This window comes from Amblyraja radiata, chromosome 2 (assembly GCF_010909765.2).
Source record: "Amblyraja radiata isolate CabotCenter1 chromosome 2, sAmbRad1.1.pri, whole genome shotgun sequence".
Lineage (NCBI taxonomy): Eukaryota > Metazoa > Chordata > Chondrichthyes > Rajiformes > Rajidae > Amblyraja > Amblyraja radiata.
In genome coordinates this window covers 62,156,752-62,173,508 of record NC_045957.1, presented here as the reverse complement: position 1 = coordinate 62,173,508, position 16,757 = coordinate 62,156,752, and the positions used below count along the sequence as shown (strand labels likewise).

At 41.8% G+C, this 16,757-nt stretch overlaps 1 protein-coding gene across 2 annotated transcripts in view; it reads right to left on the bottom strand.

The window, feature by feature from the left end:
* Positions 1-16,757, bottom strand: part of skap2 (src kinase associated phosphoprotein 2) — a 254,169-nt gene that overhangs the window by 50,799 nt on the left and 186,613 nt on the right. For both annotated transcript variants that reach the window (XM_033047701.1, XM_033047707.1), the window contains exon 11: positions 2,320-2,429. In XM_033047701.1, the coding sequence (XP_032903592.1) occupies positions 2,320-2,429 (110 nt within the window). The remainder of the gene's footprint in view (positions 1-2,319; positions 2,430-16,757) is intronic.

Sequence of the window (16,757 nt, the reverse complement as noted above, 5' to 3'; positions counted from 1 at the left end):
CGGTGATCCAAGTGCCGCTGGCTGCTGCTGGCTGCCCACTGCTCCGCGGTCCTCCCTCACCAGCTTTGTCGCAGACCTTGTCTTCTTTGTTTTGTCCATGTTCCCACCTGTAGTTGGAAATGGAAACAAAAAAGACCGCAGAGTAAACTCTTACCTGCAAGTTGCGGCTTTTAAGCTGCCGCTACGGGGGAACGTCGTTCCACCGCGTCTGCCGTTTCGCAATGCGTGTAGCGATATGACACGCATGCGTCCTGGCGGGCTTCTTCACGTAGTCACTCACGTGACTCCGAAGTAAAATCAGTTGTTGCTACAAAACAAAGGACACTTTAGATATTACTCCAGAAGTACAATTTCAGTAGAGCACCATTATGACATAATTGTTCATTCCGCTCATAAAGTTACTTCCACAATACCTCTGTAAAGAGTTTTACAGGACTTAGTTCCCAGTGACGGTGAAGGCATGGTGATATACTGCCAAAGTAGGATGGTGCGCAGGTTGGAGGATAATCTGCAGATTTTCCTGTACTCATGCACCTGCTGACTTTGTCTTTGCTAGATGTTGCTGGCTCGAGAGGAGTTGTTGGAATAGGCATGGTGAGCAATTGGAGCACATTTTGGATATGGAACACACTATAGTCATTGTGCACTGTTGGTGACATATCATGATCCACCATTAGTAACAGTGGATCAGGCATCATCTCTGGAGAATGTGGATAGGTGAGATTTTGAATCAGGACCCTTATTCACACTGGACTTTTCGGACCCAAAATGTAACCTATCCATGTCCTGCACTGAATTACTCTACCACTTTGTCTTTTTTTTTTAACAGCACATTAAGCTATTAAGCCTCTGTAACGAGTTGTTAATGGTAAGGGAGTAACTTTGTTTCTGTAGTTTTATGGGTTTTCAAAAACATTTTATTTACTGACATGGTTATTCAGGGATCACAAATCACTGGTATTTAAGTTATTATTTTATTGAATTTTGTTTATTATATATGTTCTATGTGTATTGTGTTACAAGCCTGTTATGGTGCTGCAAATACAGATTTCACAATACTGCTGCACTTGACAATTAAGCACACTCGACTCTTGAGCAAATGAAATATTTGCCAAAGTTATTGGAACAAGCCATCAAGAACTCTGTCATCCTAGTCATGGCAAATGAGCCAATTACAGAAGGCAAATTTGGACTTTTGTGCAATAGGGAATGACAATTTGCTGATCACTCAAAGCATTTTGAAGTAAAACATGAGTTCCTGTCATTTGGACGAGTTGCTCTATATTTGCATGTCAGTGTTTATCTAAGAATGCGGGTGATAGGGAGCCAATGGTTGACAAGAATGGGGAAGGGTGCAAGGGCAGGAAAGAGGGGACATTAAATGATTGCAATGCCCTTTAGTCGCCATGCTGTCCATTGTTTCTTTATCTGATTCTACTACCAATAAATTTCAATTGCCTGTCAACAACTCCTTTCTTTTGCTGACTGGAACATTTTCTATGTCACAATACCAAAGCACCAAAACAAAATCACTACAAATGAAATTATGAATCATTACAAATGATAGGCAAATTCCGCTTATGTCACACCTCTAATACACCAACTGCTTCACAGTATTAGTAAGAAAGACCTTCCAAAGCATGGTCAGCAGTTACTCCTATAAATACAAACAATTAAAGACTTATTTTTGGAATGGTTGGAAGTGTATCTAAATATGCATAGTCGTAAACTATTTTAAAATAATGTTAAGTGAACAATTATTCTTCACTGCTGTCAAGATTTCTGGTACGGTGTTCAATTATTTTCAGATTCTAGTAAACGGACCTCACTTAGCTTATTGAGCATTACAACACATCTTCATGTCAAATCACTGCATTTACAATACTTACTTACTTACTTTTTATTACAGGCTCCAGGTCCAGATAAAATACAAGACATTACATAGAATAAATAATGGAACACATAAAAACGACATAATCAATAGTCAAGTGCTTTTGAAACTTTAAAAATAATGGTGATCTATCTAATATTTCTCTGCTTTAAACAGAGATGCAGTGCAGAACTTAATACTGCAGTGACACTACAGATGCTTTCACAATAACCTGTCGTCAGGTGATCTTCCACCTGAAGACCGTACTAAGAAGTGTATCTGTTTCAAAGAAATACAACTGGTTTTATTTTGCGAAAAACATATGAATGTTTAAACACCATGCTGTAATTGTACATAAAATTTTACAATTGCCGATCATTGGCATGCAGGTTTAAAACTCTATTTCATTTTCAAAACAATTAATTATTTTAAGCATAGTATTAATTTACCTTGTTAATAATGTAAATGACATCACCACGTTTAAAAGACAGTTCATCAGCCTGGTCCCCCGAGCAATCCCACAAGCCTTGATAGTAGTTGACATAGTCACTCTCTTTCTCTGAATTTAAAAAGAATACAAAATATAATTACTCCAAAATTAATTCAAATCTAATGCCTTGGTGAGGGATTAAAAATAACATATGGTTACTCGTTGACTTGGTGTATTCAAGTTGGTAGACTTGGTATTACACATCTGATAGATAAATGGAAGAAATCAATTTGTTGTCATATTAAAAAAAGGTATGAAAGAGATGGTGAGCTGCAGAAGGGCTTCTGCTGTAGTGAAAAAGATATTGGCTTTTTCCCTGATAAATAGGCAAGAAATCATAATTTCACGTATGTGTACGTGCTGTTTTTACATAAGCATTTTTGTTAACTTTGACATGTGATTGTTCCAGATATCACCACAATGCCATTATTGGCAGTGCATGTCATACGACACTTGTGATCCCTGGTCATGCAGTGGTAAAGTTGCACCACTGTTTATTAGAGAAGTAATTTGATAAGCTGGAGCAAGAAAAGTGATTGATTGGGAACAGTGTGGCCAATGTCTTCAATACATCCAAGGGCCAACATAAAAAAAGGAGCAAATTACTTAACAAATATAGATTCAAAAGTAGTGGCTTCAATTTGTTAACACATTTAAGAGTCACTACGTCATAGTCTAATCAGTAGAATCATACAGCATGGAAACAGGCCCTTCGGCCGAACTTGCCCACACCAACGAACATGCCCTAACTACACTAATCCCAGCTGCCTGCGTTTGGCTGATATTCCACCAAACCTATCCTATCCTTGTTTTTTAAACATTGTGATAGTACCTGCCCCAATTACCTTCTCTGGCACCTTGTTCCATATATCACCTTTGGAAAAAAAGTAGCCCTTCAGGTTCATATTAAATCTTTCCCACCTTACCTTAAATCTATGTCTTCTGATTCTTCATTTACTCTGGGTAAAAGACTGTGCATGTACCCTATCTAATCCTCTCATGATCTTATAGGCCTCCATATGGTCATCCTTCATCCTCCTGTGTGCCAAGGAATAGTCCTAGCCTGCTCAAACTCTCCTTGTAGCTCACGCCCTTGATTCCTGGCAACATCCTCGTAAATCTCTCTGCACCCTTTCCAGCTTAGCAACATCTTTCATATAACAGGGTGACCAAAAATGAACACAATGCTCTAGATGTGGCCTTACCAATGTCCTGTACAACTGTAAAATGACCTCCCAACTTCTATACTCAATAGTCTGACGGATGAAGGCCAATGTGTCGAAAGCCTTCTTGACCACCCTTTCTACCTGTGACGCCACTTTCATGTAAATATGTACCTGCACTCCTGTACCCTCTGCTCTACAACACTCCCCAGAGCCCTGCCATTCACTGTGCAAGTCCTGCCATGATTAGACTTCCCAAAATGCAACACCTCGCACTTCTCTGTGTTAAACTACACCAACCATTCCTCAACCCATCTGTCCAACTGATCAAGAATCTGCTGTGGTGTTTGACAACCATCTTCGTTATCTACAATAACACCCACTTTAGTGTAATCAGCAAACTTACAAATCATGCTTGTATGTCCTCATCAAAATCATTGATGTAGATAACACTAGTCACAGGCCTCCAATCCTAAAAACAACCATCCGCTGTCACCCTCTGCTTCCTTCCACAAAGCCAATTTTCTATCCAGTCAGCGAGCTTTCCTTGGATCCCATGCAATCTAACATTCGAAACAACCCTACCATGCTGAACCTTGTCAAATGCCTTGTTGAAATCCATATACACAATGTCTACAGCTCTGGACAGCTCTGGTGACTTTTGAAGTCACATCTTTAATAAAACCAAATCAGATTCGTGAGACACGATCTCCAATGTATGAAACTGTGCCCATCCAAATACATATATATCTTATCTCTCAGAATACTAATTCGTAACTTTCCGACCACATATGTTAGACTCATTGGCCTGTAGTTCCAGGCTTTTTCTTGCCGCCTTCCTTAAACAGTGGCAAAACATTTGCCACCCTCAAGTCTTCTGGCACCTGATGACATAAATCTTAGCCAGGGCACTTGCAATTTCCTCTCTAGCCTTCAACAGTGTCCTCACATGGCCGTCCGAAGGGGGGGTGCAATGGGTGCAGTCGCACCCCCCCTTTTTCCCCCAGAGTTAAAAAAATTGGTGTTTAGGGGAACCTCTTTGTAGGTTTTGCACACTGGGATTTTTGAGATGTGCCTCTACCTCGGTAGCACTGATGACATGTGGCTGAGCTGGAAATGTCACCTCCCGCACCGTTCCTAGGAGCTCATTAGCGGCAATTGAAATAATTTATTATTGCTGCCGCTGGCTCACGTCATCATGGTTTAAATTGTCTCCCATGTCCCACCCTCTCACGTCTAGTTATTGTATTAAGTAGCTTATCAGGTCCAGAGGACTTTCACTCCAGGTCTCAATTAATTCGTTTTTCTTCTTTATGTTGTTCACTTTTTGACTGATTCACCCGAGGAGCCCGTCCATGAAGAGCCGCCGAGGAGGCAGAGAGCAGAGAGCCGGCTCCAGGGCGCCGAAGAGCGGGCAGGAGAGCCATCGCCTCCCTGATGTTCTAACCTGCTCCAGCCTCAAACATCGCGGCCAACAGCGTGTTGGAGTAACTCAGCGGGTCAGGCAGCATCTCCGGAGAACATGTATAGAGTCATAGAGTCATAGAGTAACACAGTGTGGAAACAGGCCCTTCGGCCCAACTTGCCCACACCGGCAACAATATGCCAGCTACACTAGTCCCACTTGCCTGTGTTTGGTCCATATCCCTCCAAACCTGTCCTATCCATGTACCTGCCTGTTTCTTAAATGATGGGATAGTCCCGATCTCAACTACTTCCTCTGGCAGCTCGTTCCATACACACACCACCCTTTGTGTGAATAGGTTACCCCTCGGATTCCTATTAAATCTTTTCCCCTTCACCTTGAACAATAGACAATAGGAGCAGGAGTAGGCCATTTGGCCCTTCGAGCCAGCACCGCCATTCAACGTGATCATGGCTGATCATCCCCAATCAGCACCGCGTCCCTGCCTTCTCCCCATATCCCCTGACTCCGCTATTTTTAAGAGCCCTATCTAGCTCTCTCTTGAAAGCATCCAGAGAACCTGCCTCCACCGCCCTCTGAGGCAGAGAATACCACAGACTCACCACTCTGTGAGAAAAAGTGTTTCCTCGTCTCCGTTCTAAACGGCTTACTCATTCTTAAATTGTGGCCCCTGGTTCTGGACTCCCCCAACATCGGGAACATGTTTACTGCCTCTAGTGTGTCCAAACCCTTAACAATCTTTCAATGAGATCCCTGTCATCCTTCTAAACTCTAGAGTGTACAAGCCCAGCTGCTTCATTCCCTCAGCATATGACTGTCCCGCCATCCCAGGAATTAACCTTGTAAACCTACGCTGCACTCCCTCAATAGCAAGAATGTCATTCCTCAAATTAGGAATGTCATTTATCAAATTAGGAACCTATGTTCTCTGGTCCTCGATTCCCCTACTCTGGGCAAAAGACTCTGCGCATCTACCCGATCTATTCCTCTAATGATTTTGTACACCTCTATAAGATCTCCCCTCATCCTCCTGCGCTCCATGGAATAGAGACCCAGCCTACTCAACCTCTCCCTCTAGTCTTGGCAACATCCTCATAAATCTTCTCTGTACCATTTCCAGTTTGACATCTTTCCTATAACATGGTGTCCAGAACTGAACACAATATTCTAAATGCGGTCTCACCAACGTCTTATACAACTGCAACATGGCCTCCCAACTTCTATACTCAATACTCTGACTGATGAAGGCCAATGTGCCAATAGCCTTTTTGACCACCTTATCTACCTTTGACTTGACCTTCAAGGAACCATGCACGTGTACTCATGTGCGCATTCAGCCAATTCTCACGCTGATGACAGAATTCTCATGCTGTCTTCAGTCCCTGCACAGTTTGTCTTTGCGCCACATCATAGCGATCTGTGCAGTCTGGGGAAGCGCGTCAGTTGGAGGCTGTGAGTGACATCGTGTCTCTTCTCTTCTTTCTTGGTTGGATGTGCAACCGCTGACAACATGAAGCAGCCGGAGATAGAACTAACCAGGTGAATCGGTTGTAAAACATGGGGGGACCACAATGAGGCCAAACATCTAGGACAGGGTTCGGCAACCTACGGCACACAGGCCGAACCCAGCCCGTAACCTGAAAAACCAGGTTTTTTTTCAATTCGTTTTCGCGGGGTCAGGGCAGGCGAGCCGACCTGAGAACTGCAGCCAGTCCCTGGGAAGCGAGTTGTTCTGGGAACGGCAGCCAGTCCCTGGGCACGCAGAATGCCAACTTGATCATTATGGACAAATTGGGCCAGCCATGTACATGTTGTATAACTCTGACTATGTAGATCTGAATGGGCTTAGAATTGCCATTTAAGCCAAATTGCCCCCACTTTCCACTTTTGATTCTTGAGATTAATATCACTTTGTTCTGTTAACAGCGTTAAAGTACTTATGAGGTAGTCAGGAAAGGGAACATGTTATTTTTTTTTAGTTTGCTTTAATTTGTTAATTGATTGTTTGTTGATTGCCATAATTTCTGAAATGGTCTTAAAGTAACTTAACTGTTATAAAGCAGTAATAAGTGATTTTTGTCCAAACAATTGGAACTTGCATAAAATGTTTGCATTATTAGCAGGGCTGCCAATTCTCACGCATTGAGCGTGAGACTCACACATTTCACAATATTCTCACGCTCTCACGCTGATCACAAAATTTCTCACGCTCAAAACTCTGCAGGTGCTGGAAGTTCAAAATAAAGCAAAAATTGTTTTAGAGGTGAGTAAAAACCACGTGGAGAATATAAGGTGAATGCATACTCTTTTTCCTGGGATATGTGATTCAAGAACTAGTTTAAAGCAGGGCTGTCAAACTACCGGCCTGCCGGATGATTTTGGGGAAAAAAAAAAGTAGTTTTGTTTCTCCCATGCAGATGGTGTGATAGGTGAGACACGGCGGTGGTCCCAGCACCAACCCCCCTCCCTCTTTCCCCCTGAGGCACGGAACACACCTCCCACCTTCACCTCCGGCGGCTCTGTGTCCGTCGGCCGCTCTGTCCACAACCCATGGAGTTTTAACCCCGGCCCGGAGCCAGGAGCGGACCAGGTGAGTGGGGGCGTCGGTGCCGCCTCCGGAGCCGTGGGGATGAATCTCGGGCTAAGGCTCCACTCCGATGCCTGACCCCCGGGTCACTGACCCTCACCTCCCCTGGACCCCAGCTGGACAAGGAGCACCTGAGCCAGCCCGCATTCCCGGGAGGCGGGGGGGGGGGGGGGGGGGGCACGCTCCCCGGGCATCGCCAAGTCTCCGCTCACTCCGGATGTTGTCGCCGCTTCACTGACACTGACACTGACACACTGTCATACACATACTGGCACACACAGGTTTAAAGGCATCATCTAGGGGGCGCTGACCTGTGCGCGGCTGCCCAGCCAGCAGCTGTCCGTCTTTTCATCTTTTTAAATTTATTTTTAGTTAGTTAAAGTGTTTTTGTTTCTGGAGTTCTAGACTTTTTTATGTGGGGGGTGGGGTGGGGGGGGGGGGGGGGGAAGGGGGAAACTACCTTTCAGGGTCCCTACCTGGTCGGAGAGGCAGCTTTTCTCCGGGCTGCAGTTTCGACCCGTCCTCGCGGCCTACCAGCGGGCCTGGAGCGGTGTTTCCTGTCGCGGACCGCCCAGAACCACGGCTTCGGCAGCGGCACAGCGCTGGAGCGCTATCGTGGAGCGGGCGATGCCTTGTCCGGGTCGCCGCGCTGGAGCTCCGGTGAGCTGAAGACCGCCGGGAACAACATCGCGGAGCTGCGGGTCTGAGGAGTGGCCAGCTGCGGGCGGCGGCGCCGAACTGTACACCGGGAGCCTGGGATCTCGCGACGAGATCGCCAGTAGTGGAGCTCCAACCGGCGCGGCCTTGTCGGCTTCGGAAGCCGCGGCCTCCAGTACGGAAGCGGCCGTTCCAGGTGTCCCAAGCCGCTGTGAGGATTCTCCCGACGCCGGAGCACCATCACCCGGCGAGAACGGCCAGGAACATCGGGCCTCCGTAGAGGCAACTGTGGAGGCCTCAATTGGCTCGACTATGGGTGAACTGGGGTTGGGGACTGGACTTTGTGCCTTCCCTCATGGTGGGAGCCATTGTGGGGGGATGTTCTTTATGTTTAAATCTCTTATTAATGTTATGTCTGTATTCTTTCTTTATGTGCTGCATTGGCAAGAAGCATTTCACTACACCTAGATGTATGTGACCAATACATAACCTTTGAACCTTTGAACCTTTGAAGGCATATGGGCCAAATGTGGATAAATGGCCCATAAATGTGGATAAATGGGACGTTTAGATGGAGCATCTATGTGAGCGGATTATGATGGAGATGGAGCATCTTGATCTACATGAACAAGTTGGGATGAAGGGCCTATTTCCATGCTGTAAGTCTATGACACATTGTAGGAAGGGTGCAATTGCTCTGGAGAGGATCCAGGGGTGATTTATGAAGAAGGTATACAAAAATGCTGGAGGAAGATGTTGACAGGGCTGGAATTTTTTTTTCATTTTGAAGAAAGATTTGATAAGATGGTTTAAACTGAAGATAGACACTAAAAACTAGAAACTAGAAACACTAAGCAGGACAGGCAGCATCTCTGGAGAGAAAGAATGGGTGATGTTTCGGGTCGAGACCTTCAGCCTGAAGAGGTTGAAAACCAGCCATAAGACACAATGACTGGACATGTGTGTTATCCAACTAAGGGCAGAAATCAGAATCATGTGTTCATCTTTATTCACGTGACACCATAATAAATATATTACAGAAAAAATAATTTAATGGGGTGGCACGGTGGCGCAGCGGTAGAGTTGCTGCCTTACTACCACATGGGTTTTCTCTGGATATTCCGGTTTCTCCCATATCCGAAAGAAGTGCAGGTTTGTTGGTTAATTGGCTTCTGTAAATTGTCTCTGGCGTGATGGATGGAATTGGTGTATGATAGATTGCTGGTCGGTGTGGACGGTGGGCTGAAGGGCCAGTTTCCATATATATTTTTACATATATATCTTAATTTCATTGAATCATATATGATTGAATATGTGGCATTATTTTCGTCTTGTTTCTATTTTCAAAGGGTAAGGTTGATTTATTTGTGCAGAACAGTGATGGAAGTCTGACTTTTGCTTTGTTTCTCTGTGTTTTTCTCTATATATATATATATATATATATATATATATACATAACAGCATGAATATAATCAGATTTCCATACATGAATATAGTCATTCATGTGCTGCACCTGTCGATCAGAGCCTGGCTCTATTGTGGAATGTAATTAGGAATGTAATTTAGCCTAACCTTATTGATACCTAATCCAATTTAAAGCATAAATGTTGCATTCAAGTGTAAGTTAAAAGGCTCGCTACAGTATGCACCAGATTGCACAATTTCAAGCTAAAAAATGCAAAAACTCCCTAACGTGGGAGGGGGAACACCCCCCTCCCACCCTCGGTCGCTAAGCTCCCTCGCAATTTCTCACTCTCAACGCCCACCCAATGTTGGCAGCCCTGCAAGAGACTGCAGATGGTGGAATCTGGAGCAAAAAACAAATTGTTGGAGAAACTCAGCAGGTCATGCAGCATCTGTAGAGGCCAAGAAATAGGTGACATTTTGGGTTGAGATCCTTCATCGGGACTGGTACAGGGTCCCTATATGAAACCTTGATCATCCCTTTGCCTCCACAGATTCTGCTTGACCCAGTGAGCTCCTCTAGCAGTCTGTTTTTTGGGTAGGAAACTGTATTTGAAGATGTGTTTACAAATCACAAATTACTCAACTTCTTGTGGTACTGAACATAGATCCTCAAGGCTAAATTGTTGACACCGGGCTTTTGCACTACCTCTGTGCATCAGTCTACAAAGTTTCTTGCCACTCCCCCTATCCCCCACTGATACAGGAGTTTCTCTTGCCTCATAACTGCTTCGCTTCTGTCATGTATCTAATAACCTCATAATCCGCTCACATAGATGCTGCCTCACCCACTGGGTTTCTCCAGCGCTTTTGTCTACCTGTAAGATTGATCAGTTCTTTTTTTAAATTCTATTGGAAAAATGAAGTTTGGTTGGTTGTCATAATCCATCTCCAAATGCTACACCACTGAAATTTGCATCTTCTTGTATTCAGTATTGAAGATATTTTAACTATATTTATAGTTGGTTATCAATAAATAATGTTACCCAAAGTGATCTAATTTTCTGCAAAACCAGACCAGATTAAAAAATTACTTGCTACTCGTATAACTTAGAAAAGAAAATCAAGAAATGAATGGGATTGGAATCAAACTAGTTCAAACAATTTAAGATGAACTTGAGTTTTACAGGAGCAGTTGAAAGGTTATATAATCAAAATGCACTGAATATCAAATTCTGCCTCACTCCAATTTGATGTTGGGTATAATAAATATTAATGAATGTATGGTGTCTGAACTGATCAATATTTAATGAACCAACCTTAAATATTTCACATTGATCAAATAATCAAATGTAGGTACACATGAATTTACTTTCACTTTAAGTGTAATCTAAAAATTTTTTTTTAACATTTGCTTCAAGTGATTTAAGCGGAGAAATGGCAGTTGGAGTTTAACCTGAGCAAGTGGGAGTTGTTGCATTTTGAGAGATTGCGTGTGAGGAGAGAGTATGCAATTAATGGCAAGACCACTTTAGCATTGATGTGCAGAAGGATCTTGGAGCCCAAGTTCATAGCTCACGAAAGTGGCAGCACAAGTCGATAGGTTGGTAAAGGCAGCATATGATATGCTTGCCTTCATTGCTAGGGTATTAAATATAACAGTCAGGAAGTCATGATGCAGCTCTATAGGATTTTGGTTAGGACGCATTTGGAAAATTATGTGCAGTTCTGCTCACCCCAATACAGGAAAGATGTGGAAGCTTTGGAGGCGGTGCAGATGAGGTTTACCAGAATGTTGCCTGGATTAGAGGATTTCAGCTAGAGGGAGTGGTTAGATAGATTTGGGTGGTTTTCTCTGGAACGTTAGAGATTGAGGGGAGACTTGTTGTATCTAAAATTATGAGATGGATCGATCGGGTAGACAGGCAGAAATGTTTTCCTAGGGTGGAAATTTCCAACACTAAAGGGCATAGCTATAAGGTGAGAGGGGGAATGTTTAAAGAGGATATGCAGGGCAAGTTTATTTACACAGAGGGTGGTGGTGGGCTGAAACGTATTGCCAGGGGTGATGGTGTAGGCAGATATGTTAGCGGTATTTAAGAGGCTCTTAGATAGGCACCTAGAAGAGCAGGGAATAGAGGAATATGGATCATATGCAGGCAGATGAGATCAGTTCAGTTAGACATCATGTTTGGCACAAAAGCTGTGGGCCGAAGGGCCCATTCCCATGCTGTACTGATCTGTTCTTTATGTTCTATTAGTTATAAGTACGAGAAAATGCATCATTTTCTGATATGAACTGCCATGATAAAATAGGAACTTCAAACATGTCAAAATAAACATACATGATTTTCTTCCTCATCATCTGTTTTTGCCAAATATTCTCTACATCATCTATTAAAATATATTTTTTTACTACCTAACTACAAGCAATATTTACCTAAATAGGACAACAATAAAACCCTCTGCTGCTTGCTATTTCTTATCCCCATTTTTCCTTTGCAAATTTGTTCAAATTTTAACAACATAGGATATAAACTGACAAAGTAATTGGACTGCAAAATGGCTTACTCTGGCGTAGCCATTTTGAACTGTTCCCTAAAAAGTTATAGCCCACTGTTTTTCTTGAAGTCATTTTTTAAGCTTCAAGTATCGACCAGACAGTCTTCATCCCTGACATAATATTTTTGCAATCAAGTATTAATTTAACCACAAAATAGTGTAGGACTTTTGCTGATAGGCACCACTAAAATGATATTAGGGCTGTGGATGTATAACGTCAAGGTGGTGCAACACACTAGAGCTATATTCCTGGTGAGAAATAACATTAATTCTCTGGATCACCATATTGACAACAATCCATGGTCTCAATTCAACAATTCTGGCACTCCTAAACGCTTTGAAGCCAGTATTAACTACAGATGCTTCAAGCACTGGAAAGACACCACCAATACTGTCCTCAGAAAATTCTCCAAATTCACTGGAAGGATAAACAAACATCATTGCTCTTTTACAAACTGATGACCCCCGCATTGAAGCCCTTGTTTTTAAAAGCTGAGAGAGAGAGCTTGTTGTCAAGACAACAACGTCTCTCTCAATGTCAGCAAGAAGAAGCAGCTAGTTATTGATTTCATACACCCCCAATCAGCATCAATCGTGCTGAAGTGTAGACAGTCGAAAGGTTCAATATCATAGACTGACATCACCAACACTTTGTCGGGGACCAACAACAAAGAAGTTAGGGTCAAGAAAACCGATGCCTCTACTTCCTCAGAAGACTAAGGAAGTTCAGCGCCTCTCCAACAACTCTTAACAACTTGTACAGATGCACCACAGAAAGCTTCTTATTGGATGCATTATAGTTTGGTTTGGCAACAACCAAGACTACAACAAATTGTAGAGAGTTGTGGATATTCATCACCAGTCTCCCTACCATTGAATCCATCTACATTTCACACTGCCACGGGAAAGCAGTTAACATAATCAAGGACTTTTTCATCCTGGTTATTCCTTCCTCTCCCCTGTCTCATTGGGCAGAAGATACAAAAGCTTGAAAGCATGTATCACCAAATGACTCAACATCCACAAAATCAGAGTGGAAGCATGTCAGCCATTAATCCAGGGTTCTGCATAAAGAAGATGACATTGAGATCAGAATCTGTGAACAGTGCAAACTGCAGTGCTCACCACACACCAAGGATAAAAGATTGAATTTGCATGAATCTCCCACAGTCAATTTGCTGCCAGGTACCAGTTCTGATCCTAATGAGAAGACCTTATGCCTTAGCTTGAACTTCTGTTCAAATAAACCATTTCATGGTGGTTAGGAATGGGGGTGTATTGAAAAGATTCCAACCACAAAAATGCTAACAGAACTGAATAGAAGTAAAAAAACTGCAGATTTGGGAAATCTAAAATAAACACAGAAATTGCTGGAGACTTGTAGAAATGCAACTACTTTAAGCATTGGCTGTTTCCTTTTCCACATATGCGGCCTTGCCTCCTGAGTGCCTTGAACAATTCTGTGTTTATATCTGGTACAACGAACAGCTAGCCACACACGGCCAGCTTCCCGTACATTGAATGCTTTTGTAACATTCGGAAACAAACAAAAACTATTAAAAACATATATAATATGACAACTAAAAATATTTAAAACTAAACTGTTAAAAAATATTAATTTACCTTAATCCCTCAGTATAATCTATTAATGTAAATGAACATAATTTCTACACCAGGAAAAGTTTTTTGCAGGTTGTGTGAAGGTATGTGTGAATTCCCCAGCATTGTGCTAGGAATTGCTTAAACATTGCAGGATTTATAGGAATCCAGTATTGGACTGGATCACATCCAGACTGGAAACCTGTACAGATACCCAAATTTACTGGTTCTCAACCAATATTGGTTGAAATTGTGAAATCTACTCATGAGAATTTCTATTCAGTTCCGTTTCGGAGCATGAAGATTAGGTACATTTTTCCAGAGGGTAGAGAGAAAATGGCATTGGGTGACGATAATGGCTACAGATAAAAGTCATAAAAACTGGGAAAAGCAGGTAGTATAAAGTGCCATGAAAATATTTCAACGTTTAATTAAGCTATGCATATTAGCTCCCTCTTTATTTATTCTCTCTCTCAATTCTCTTATTTTAAATATAAAGCTTGCCCAACAGCTTGACAATAATTACGTTTTGTTCCCCCCAACCCCCCAACCGAAAAAATCTAATCCGACTGAAAAATATTTTTGTTAATTATCATGGATTGCATCTTATGATGTCCAACCCATGCTCCAAGTATTTTAATGTAAACACGAGTGGGACTGAAATATCTGACATTCTTCAGCAAGGTCAGAAGTTCACATTAGGTGATACGCAGCAAGAAAGGAATACCCTTGCCTGCTTTCTGCTCTACATGGCAACCAAACTTCTAGTGTTACAAAGTTAACTGTCTGGGTAAGGGCAAAGGTCATTATTCAACAGCAACATGATCGCAACTGCTTACACCCTCTCCCTAAAACTGTCTGCCTTTTGACCTTTCTTTCCCATTTATGATGCTTCTTAAAAATATCTCTGACAAAGCTCCCACTATCTGCATTGATAACTGTTTTTTTAACTCAGTGTCAAACTTTGTTCGGTAATGCTCATGTGAAGCAACTTTACTACTTTAGAGGTGTTACATAAACACGCCATTAAGTTAGAGAACTGCAGTCCACTTAATTTCAGAGAAGAGAACTAAATTTGTGGCACAGATGCAATAGAATGAGACAATTAGGCAGTTTAAAAAAAGAAGAAAAGATCTGACAAGCAAATTAGGATGAGTAATCACTAGCCATGTTTTCTGGTTATCTTCAAGTACTGTCATTAGATGACCCAATGACCACTTCCGTTATGTAAAGCTTATGTGTAAGCCAAAATCTAACAGCAACCTGCTTCTAACTTCCTCTGTGGGTTTTTTCCCAAACTGGGTTCTGTTTCCTCTCCATATGCTTTAATAGGAAAGGATCTGAAAAGCAACTTCCTGAGCACAAAGTACCTGTCCACCCAGTCTTTGTTTGACAGCACTAAGAGAATGATGTATTTGGTGTACATGAGGAGGAAGGTGACCCAGACTGCATTTCCTCACAGGACACATTAAAGATACAATAATAAAGCCTGCTGTAGTTGACATTTGGTTGTGGTGAGGTGTAAATTCCTGATAAGAAGCAGATCTGGCCCACTTTACTCAGAGTTGTCTTACTGAATTCAATGTCCTTGAGTTAGTGAGGCATCATTCTTTCAAACCTAATGAAAATTAGACATAACTGTACAAGGTCACACTTTAAAAATCCAACTGAACACACATAGCTGTTCATCTATTACACTGATAATTAGTTCATAAACAAATATAAAAATGAGGCAGATAAGAATATATTCCTCAACCTCTCCCTATCCTGAAATTTCTGGTGATATTTATTCTTCTTGTCAGCAGCATTTCATGTGTTTAGCTTCATTTGCTTTCTACAATAATCAAATGCAATGAGGTATGCACGGCCAACGTTTAAACAGGCTGCAGATCAATTAGCAGTCTTAGGTTTATCTGATTTTTATCAAAGCGGACAGAGCAGCGGGTCGATCTTCACAGCCTGCGTCAAGTTGACCTTTTCAGACATCTACATTGTATATCCCCTGGGTATCTCTAAGTCCCACGTCAGCCTCTGATTGACAGAAGTCTGTTTCACTAAACCACAAAGTATACACAGATGTCTATATTACAATCTTAAAGGTGTGACAGCAACTGTGTATTACATCTATAAACTGTCCTTTAGTAGTGACACTTCCTCAATAATGATCTGTTAATTTATTCACCTAAATCTCTTTTGTACAGAAATAAAAGGTAATTGAGTCATTACAATCTAATTCAGGCAGAACTAAATTGGCTTATTTTATAAATCCTTCTCAAGTGGCCCCCACATACACTAATCGATACTTATGAGCTGTACTGCTGCACAAGTACATGAATTTGGAAAAAAGCCAGACCAGTTTCCTATCTTCCCATAGGGGTTGCTGTAGAAATCAATGACCGGGAGATAATCCCTTTAATCCCTTTCAGATACATCTTATATATAAAATATATATGGAAATCATGACATGTACATTTGTAGGAATGGGGGGATGGGGATGAAAGAGAAAGAGAATATGGAAAGAGAATAGCGTTTGTCTGAAAGTTATTTTATTGGAAAGGTTGTACTGCTACAACACTGTCTTTGATAGATCTAGAATCTCCATAAACATGGTTATGAAGGTAAACATCTCAGGAAATTTTCAAAGTTGTCTAAATGTCCAATTTAAACGTGGAAAAACTATTTTAAAAATTGTTCAAATAATGAGGAAGAAAAAGTTGAAGGATACCCAGAAAATGTGTATTATTTCACACTGCAAATGAACTGTTCTACTAGCAGGACCAGGAATTAAACTTTATGTATTATTTATTCAATTCACGACATCACGCAATGGATATAAGCAAATTGGAAATTATCCGTTTTTCTATAGGAAAGCATTAGTTAACAGCCTTTTTTCTATGTAAGTGTGTCATTAGGTCTAATATTATTTTTTAAGGAAAATAAGAACTTCATGACTCTGCTATCACCCTAGCCTTTCCTTGTGAGAAATTAGATTCATTTTT